Source organism: Mustela erminea, chromosome 10, assembly GCF_009829155.1.
Source record: "Mustela erminea isolate mMusErm1 chromosome 10, mMusErm1.Pri, whole genome shotgun sequence".
NCBI lineage: Eukaryota > Metazoa > Chordata > Mammalia > Carnivora > Mustelidae > Mustela > Mustela erminea.
The window spans coordinates 109,614,608-109,622,514 of record NC_045623.1 but is presented as its reverse complement, the minus strand read 5'-3'; the positions used below and the strand labels follow the sequence as shown (position 1 = coordinate 109,622,514).

Below are 7,907 nucleotides of genomic sequence, written 5' to 3'. Positions count from 1 at the left end.
CTTGAGGAGTGACTACACCGCTTTCCACAGTGGCTGAACCATTTACGTTTCCATCAGCAATGTACGAGGGTTCCAATTTCTGTACATCCTCAAAACCTGTCACTGCTCTTTTTGAATTGTTATCTTATTATGACATCATCCTAACACTATACTTACAGTCACGCTATAATAATGAGTGTGACATGGTATCTCATTGTGATCTTGATTTGCGTTTCCCTGATGACTAATGATGTTGAACATCTTTTCATGGGGTTCTGGCCATTTTTGTATTTTCTACAAAGAAATATCTATTCAAACATTTGCCCAATTTTTTAAAAAGATTTACTTATTTATTTGAGAGAGAGAAAGAGAGAACAGGGGAGAGGGAGAAAGAAACCCAAGAAGACTCCAGGCTGAGCACAGAGCCCAACATGGGGCTCGATCTCACAACCTGAGATCACAACCTGAGCTGACGAGAGTTGACTGCCTGACCGACCTCACCATCCAGGTGTCCCATTCCCCCAAGTTTAAACTGAATCGTTTATCTTTTTATGGTTGAGTTCTAAGAGTTCTTTTTATGGTACAGATGCTAGACCCTTATCTGACATGATTTGCAAGTATTTTCTTCCATTTTGAGAATAGTCTTTTCACTTTCTGGGTAGTGTGCCTGAGTCCATTTTTATAGAAAGTGAGAGATACACCTCTTTCATGAAAAAGCAACAACAACAGATCTGATACCCTCCTAAACCACTGCTCGTTATCTCTGGGAAGTTTGGATTGTCACTATTTTGTTCTTTCTGAATTAACTGAGGCAATGTTTTCCAAGCTTACGAATTTTGCAAATCGGTAAATGGAAAGTGAAAGTTTCCAATCATTCGTGTTACCACGGCTTCCATGCCTCCTGTAAAGAATGGGAAGCACAGGACATTTAGGGGGTTTCTGGGGTAGGGTGCTGTCCGGAGGTCCGGGACAGGTGGGTAGTCCCAGCTCCTACCCTTGTCATTCTGTTTTGTTTCAGTTGCTCACTGGGATGCACCTTGGGAAAAGGAAACTGAAACCGAAGCTAAATACAGCCACTGGTGAGGCTCTCTCCCCGACACTCCCCCTGACGTGCACAGCTCAGGTTCATAAAAGGGTGGAGCAGGAGAGGAGCTGGAAGCTGAGAGGCTGCAAACTGGTCTGTGTCTGTGGAGCACCGGGTGCCAGAGCCCACGGCCATGGTGAGCGCTGTTTGATAGGTGGCGGCGGGTGGGCTCTGTGCCAGTCAGTTTTCCTGCCTCTGCTGGGGTCATCAGGGGTGGAGCTCCCACCTTGTGCCAGTCAAGTGGAGTTGCTCTGAGCTCCCCAGGTCCCTGGGCATGAGGGGAGGGACAGGGTTCCTTCTGAAATCGGGTTGGGGTCTGGGTCTTGGAAAGTTCTGCCCAGTGTTTAACCCTGAGATCCCTCGGCACTGGCAAAGAGGGCATCTTAGTGGGTTAAGGGAGGCGGAGTGATGGTCGTGGCGGGCTCACCCTTCTTCCGGAAACGCTCCCTGCTTGCCTCCAGGGCCTGGGGTTCCTTTCCTGGCGGGTGGAGAGGGGCGAGCAGCGTCCCCAGCCTTGTCCTGTGGCCAGTCATCTGCACGTAGTGGCTCCAGGACCGATGCCGACTTCTAGGAGTCTGTGTGATTTCCACAGGCGGGGAACCTGAAGGTGAAGATGCTGGGGGGCGAGGAGTTCCTGGTCCCCCTGAGGGTCTCCATGCTGGTGTCAGAGCTGAAGCAGCAGATAGCCCAGAAAACTGGCGTGCCTGCATTCCAGCAGCGCCTGGCTACCCACCCCGCCGGCCAGGTGCTGAAGGACGGGGTCCCCCTCACCAGCCAGGGCCTGTGTCCTGGCAGTACGGTCCTGCTGGTGGTGCAGAGCTGTGACGAGCCCCTGAGCATCCTGGTGAGAAACGACAAGGGTCGCAGCACCGCCTACGAGGTCCGGCTGACGCAGACGGTGGCTGAGCTCAAGCAGCAGGTGTGCCGGCAGGAGCATGTGCAGGCTGACCTGTTCTGGCTGAGTTTCCAGGGGAAGCCCATGGAAGACCCACACCGGCTGGGGGACTATGGCCTCACACCCCAGTGCACTGTGTTCATGAATTTACGCCTGCGGGGGGGGGGTGGGGGCTGTGCAGGGGGGAGTGGGCAGGACCAGGAGGGCAGCACTGAGGGCCCCGCACCTGAGTCCCTGACCAAGTGCGAGTAATAAAAGTAATAAAAGCAATATTAAGTGGGTCCTTACGTGTAGTCCTTCCCTCCCTTCTGCCTCCCTGCTTAGGGGGCGGGGGTGGGACAGAAGAGGATGTGGGATAAGGAGACCCAGGGTCACTGGGTGGTCACTAGGCTGGGGTTGCCAAGGGCAGGGACAAGTCTGGTGAGGTCAAATGGTGACCCACTCCCACCCACCCCTTGTATAAACTGAAGATGTCCGTGCCCACACCTTTGGGAAATTAGCTTCTAAAAAGAAAAGCGGCCCCTCTGCTGGAGCCCACCCCTGGCTCCAGATTGAGTCTGCACAGCAGGTTTCCATCCCCCACATCTGGGCCAACAGACAGTACAGGGAGGGGAAGGTGTGGTCAGGTTCCTGCTGGGACGAGCACCCTGGGGAAGGGGGGAGAGGGTGAGGCCCTAGGCCATGACTGGGTGGGCTGTGAGGCAGGCTCCTCCACACCAAGCAGGGCCTTGGGGCCTCTGGGCCCTCCAGGCCACATCCACCTGCCCTGTCCTGTCTGCATGGGTCTAGGGAAGGTTGAACACTCGCATCACCATGGGGCAAGCTGCTGAATGGAGACTGTTCTCCAACAGACACCGTGGCCTTCGAGGCTTCACCTGGTAGAGAGGCCATGGCCAACAGGAGACGGGCCTCCAGGAATGAGGGGTTCCTCCAGTCCATGTGAAAGAGCTTGTCCTAGACGGGGCACCTAACTTGGCAAAGGCTACCCCAGTCTCCACCTGGAATGTTGCTCTCTATACCAATTCCCCAAGAGCTCCGGGGGAGCCAGACGGAGTCAGTCCCAGACACAGGCAAGATGGGGTTGGGGGGACAGCAGGAGACACTGAACGTACACTTCTCTGGGCTCAAGTCCATGACTCTGGGGACATCCAGACTCAGCTTTCAGACTGTTCAGGGCAATTTGGCGGGAGACCCAGACGCCCCTTTCTGGTCTGTGGGGGTCTGTTTCTAGGCCCAGGGACTTCGATGTCTGGCTTATCTGTGACCAACAGCTGTGCGTACGCGTGTGGGAGCGGTGCTCCCCCCGCTTCCCGCTCCCCTTCTCACTTCTTTGCCACACTACAAGCTAGCGAGTGCGAGCCTGCACCCTTGGAGCGGACGTGGGGTCCTCTCCGGAAGGGCCTCTTCTCGCTCTCACCCGCCGCTTCGGACAGCTGTGGCTGGCTTGGAGTGACGGGGTGTCCCGCAGACCCAGCCCTGGAGGGACAGCAGCGGTCCCCTCTCCCTCCCCCTCGAGCTTCAGCGAAGCCAGGCTCTAAGCTGTGCCCTCCGGATCTCCGTTCACCCGGTGCCCAGACCCGCCGGCTGGAGGAGCGCCCGCCCGCGGGCCTGCGGAGGGGGCGTGGCCGGCCGCCGCGGACCCGACGGCGTCTCGGCTGGACGGCAGAGGGAGCCCTCGGCTCTGCGGCGAGGCCCGAGCTGACCCGGGAGCGCGCGGTGGGCGGGCCTGCGCTCCGTCCAGACCAATCACCGCGGCCCCAGTCCACATTGGTCCCAGCCGGCCGGGGGCGCGGCCTGCTGGGGCCGCCTCCTCCCCCGAACGGGTTGGGGGTCCCGCGCCCGGGCGAGTTTCCGTCCCCAGTTTCCTAAAAGAGGCGGTGGTTCCCCGTCGTGTTCTTCCCTCCGGGGGAGGGGCGAGGGCCTGCACGGCCCGAGGGGCCGTGGGGGTCCCAGGGTCTGGCGGCCCCTTCCCGCGGCCAGGAAGCTCCCGCAGCTCCGGCCGCGGCACAGCCTGGAACCTCTTGGAAGTCCCGTCACGTCGCCTCCAGATTATGCATTAACCCGATTGCAGCCGCATTTCCTGGGCGGGGGAGAGACGTCCGCGCGGACGGGGGAGGGGGCGTCCGTGGGGGTGCGCCGCAGGAGGGCGAGCACCCCCCCCGGGCCCGCCCACCCCCCCCCGCCCCGTCCGCCCCTCCGGCCCGGCGAGTCCCACCACCCGCCTCGGCCCGACCCAGCCCGGCCCCTCCCTCCCACCAGCCCGGCCTCCGCCCGGCGCCGCTGTCCCGACGCTTTGTTCGCGGCCGGCGCGGGTCGCGGGGCGCCGGGCGGGCCCGGGACCGGCGCGGGCCGGGGAGCTGGGGTGGGGGGAGGTGGGGAGGCGGGGAGGGGGCGGGGCTGCCCCGGGTCCCGCCCCCGCGCCGCCCGCGCTCCCACCGCCTCCCAGGAGCTGCGTCCTGTCCTGTCTAGTCCCGTTCCCGGCGCGGCCAGGCCCGCGCGCTTGCTCTGGCCGCCTTCCGCCGTCCTCGGCCCGCGCCATGCCCTGCCTGTGGCCGTCCGGCTGGGCCCCGCTGCAGCCGCTCCTGCTGCTCCTGGTGGTGGCCGCGCGCGCCCTGCCCAGCGCCGACGGGACGTGCCCGGAGCGCGCGCTGGAGCGGCGGGAGGAGGAGGCGAACGTGGTGCTCACCGGCACCGTGGAGGAGATTCTCAACGTGGACCCGGTGCAGCACACGTACTCGTGCAAGGTGGGCCCCCGCCGGGACCCTGAGACCCCCCCCCACCAAATACCCCTCCTGGAAGCCTGGGCTGGGGGTCTCTTCCCCCGCCATCCAGGACCCCTGCCCCTGAGGCCTTCCCTTCGAGAAGCTGGCCGCCCCACTGAGACCCCCGCCCCAGGCCGTGGGAACGGGCATCAGACGCTCTGCAGCCGCCGCTCCCGCTCCCTTGGCGACCGCCGAGCCCCCGGGTGGGGCGCCGGGTCCCGGAAAACTCGCGAGTGCCTGCGGGAAAGTTCCTGCGGCACCTCTGCAGTCCCGCCTCGCGGCGCCCAGGCCTGGGAGACCCGGTCACGTCGGCCCCCACCCCCACCCCAGGCCCACTACCTTATTGCGGACAAGCGCCCCCCCCCCCGCCCCGGGAAACGGGCTACCACACCCCTCCCCATCAGTTAAAGAAAAGGAATGGGGAGGAGGGAACCGACGCCTTCCGCTTGCGGTGAAAGTGGGGATTTGACCTGTGGTCAGTGCTGTCACCCCTTCCCAGAGGGCAAGAGGGGGTGTTCAGGAGAGAGAGTGGGGTGCACAGCTAATCTTCCAACCCCGGGATCCTGGGGTGTGGCGCTGCAGTGCTAGGTTTGGGGGACAGGAGCAGAGAAGTGGGCGGACCGTTGCTGAGCCCCAAATGTGGGGCGGTGCGGGGACAGGTGCCCCATCCTGCTCCTAGGAGAACCGGATCCCCCTGGCCAAAGAAGAGGGTCCTTGCCTCAGCTGGACTTGGAGCCCCCTGGACTAGGTTTGGTGGTTTTTTGTAGTTTTTTTTCCTCCGCAGAACGTTCCTAGGGAGGGCTCAAGGGGCCCGGCCTGTCCCGGCCCCGTCCCCTAAAACCACCCCCCTGAGCAGAAATCGGATCATTCCTTCTCCATGGAGATGGGGAGCGGTGGCAGCTTCTTTCGGATTGGCCTGTGCGAGCTACAGCTGGGATCCCCCGCCCAGCCCCCTCCCCTCCGCCACTCCGGGGCACTTTGCCAAGTCCCTGCAGGATTTTCCCGACTTCCTCCCCGCTGCTCCTGGGTGTGGCTGGGGTGGGGGGAGGCAACGAAAGCAGCCCGGCCCTCTCCTGGCCGGTTCTCTTCCTTCCAGAGTCTACTCTGGGTCTCAGGTTGGGAGGGATAAGGGTGGACGGGGCTCACCCCCAGCTGGGCCCCTGGAAGGAGGAGGGGCCCCGACAGAAGCTGCGACCCCAGGCTCCCAGCAGGGCCCGGCAGGTGGGCGGGCCACCATTGTCTTTGATCACCCATTGCAGAAGTCGGGGCTTCCCAGAGCTCCTGAAGAACGGGGTTTCTTCTCGCAGAGAGTGTGTGGGCTCCTGTCCCCTGTGCGTATGTCCCCGAGGACATGCCAGCACAGCCTGCAGCTCCCGCAGCCCTTCTGCACCCCCGCCCCCCAGCTGTGGGTGTCTCAGGGCTTGGTTTTTCAGAGCAGGTACCCTCAGGGCCCCAGGAGTGAGAGTGTGCAGGGTGGAGCCACCCTGTGCTGCCCAAACTTGATCTTGTGGTTCCAAGTCGGCCTCGCCTGTGTTCACTGTAGGAGCCTGGCAGCAGGAGGGGTCTTTCACCTCCTGGGGTGTGTGTGGGGGGGTCTCAGCCCACCCACAGGGCTGCAAAGAGCCAAGCTGGCTCGGAGCCCATTGCCCTGAAACTGCAGGGTCCGTGTTAGGTGCCCCTGGCTGTCGGTGGGTGGGCGGATGGGGAAAGTAGGGCCGTGGAAGGTGGACCCCCTTCCCGTACCCAGCCTGAGCCGAGATGGGCGCTGTGGGAGGTGGCCGGGGTCAGTCAGACCTCGGGGGTGGGAGTGCTGCTTCCTGGGAGAGGGTGTGTGTCCACAGGCTTCCTGTCCTCCTGGGTGACCCTCGCAGGCAGTGGCCTCCCTCGTGTTTGTCTGCTTCCTGTGAGGGGCTGACCCAGAGATCTCCGTCCATCTCTGCCCGGGGTTTGAGCCTACCCTGGCCATCAGGCCTGAGCGGCTGAGGTGGGACGTGAAGAAAAAGCCCAGGTGGCCAGTCTGCTGCTCGTCCCTGGACCCTGCGGCCTCATGTCCCCAGTGGAAAGGGGACACTGACAGCTGCCCCCCCTCCCGCCATGTCCACCACAGGTTCGAGTCTGGCGGTACTTGAAGGGCAAAGACATGGTGACCCAAGAGAGCCTGCTTGACGGTGGCAGCAAGGTGGTGATCGGTGGCTTTGGCGACCCCCTCATCTGTGACAACCAGGTGTCCACTGGGGACACCAGGATCTTCTTTGTGAACCCTGCACCCCCCTACCTGTGGCCAGCCCACAAAAATGAGCTGATGCTCAATTCCAGCCTCATGCGCATCACGCTGCGGAACCTGGAGGAAGTGGAGCACTGTGTGGAAGGTACGGGGGGCCTTGCCAGGGGCCGTGACTGAAGGGCAGGCTTGGAGGAGCTCCGTCACGCCCTGGGGGGCGCAGGAGAGTTCGCTGTAGGCCAGAGCACACGCGTCTTGTGGTCTGACCTCCTTCCTGTCCCCCGATCTGCCAGCTGAGTCCGGCCATCTCCATCTCTGACACTAGTAGGGATTCCCACGGACCAGCCCCCGCCCCACAGTGCCGCTGCCTGCTGTCTTGCAGCCAAGTAAGTCCCCGTCCTGCAAAGGGACAGGGTTCCTTCTCTTCTGCTTCCCCTCCCCCCAAGCTCCACACCCTCTCCTGGAGGGTCCTTCTCTGAGGGAGAGGCCGGGACCAGGTGAATGAACACCCCCTGCTTGTGTTCCTGCAGAAGCCCAAACACCGGTCTGGATGGGTCCCGGATGTGAGCAGACCCCTCAGAGTGGGGCATAGGGGTCGGAGGAGGGGCCGCCCGGCGGTGTGTTCCAGGAGGCCTGTCATTTCTGGAAAGAGGGAGTTTTGTGGCGCGGATACGTCTAGGGGGTTTGAGCGGATGTGGGATCCCCGGAGTCGCCTGCTGTGCACCGAGCGCGCGTCTGCTCTGAGTGGTCCGAGCCCTCCTCCCCCGGCCCAGCCTCAGTGAGGGGAGCTGGAGTCCTGAGACCCGGCTTCCAGGCCCCACCCCCCTTTGCCCCAGGAGAGTCCCAGTTGGGGGCTGAGATCCTTTGCTGGGGAATGTGGCAGGAGAATGTAGGAACTGCCCCTCGCCCCCGCATCCTGTCTGTCCCCTCTTGGCTGCCTGGGAAGGGTTGCACTGGAGGGGGGCG

General features: G+C 62.7%; 2 protein-coding genes across 2 annotated transcripts; both read left to right on the top strand.

Moving 5' to 3' along the window:
* Positions 1–1,091: 1,091 nt before the first annotated feature.
* Positions 1,092–2,234, top strand: LOC116600622 (ubiquitin-like protein ISG15). Its single transcript, XM_032360752.1, has 2 exons — positions 1,092–1,199; positions 1,656–2,234. The coding sequence occupies exons 1-2, from the start codon at positions 1,197–1,199 to the stop codon at positions 2,208–2,210; spliced, it is 558 nt and encodes a 185-aa protein (XP_032216643.1). The 5' UTR covers positions 1,092–1,196; the 3' UTR covers positions 2,211–2,234.
* Positions 2,235–4,353: 2,119 nt separating this feature from the next.
* LOC116600621 (agrin-like) lies at positions 4,354–7,344 on the top strand. The gene is made up of 3 exons (XM_032360751.1): positions 4,354–4,702; positions 6,828–7,089; positions 7,235–7,344. The coding sequence occupies exons 1-3, from the start codon at positions 4,496–4,498 to the stop codon at positions 7,258–7,260; spliced, it is 495 nt and encodes a 164-aa protein (XP_032216642.1). The 5' UTR covers positions 4,354–4,495; the 3' UTR covers positions 7,261–7,344.
* The last annotated feature ends 563 nt before the right edge of the window (positions 7,345–7,907 follow it).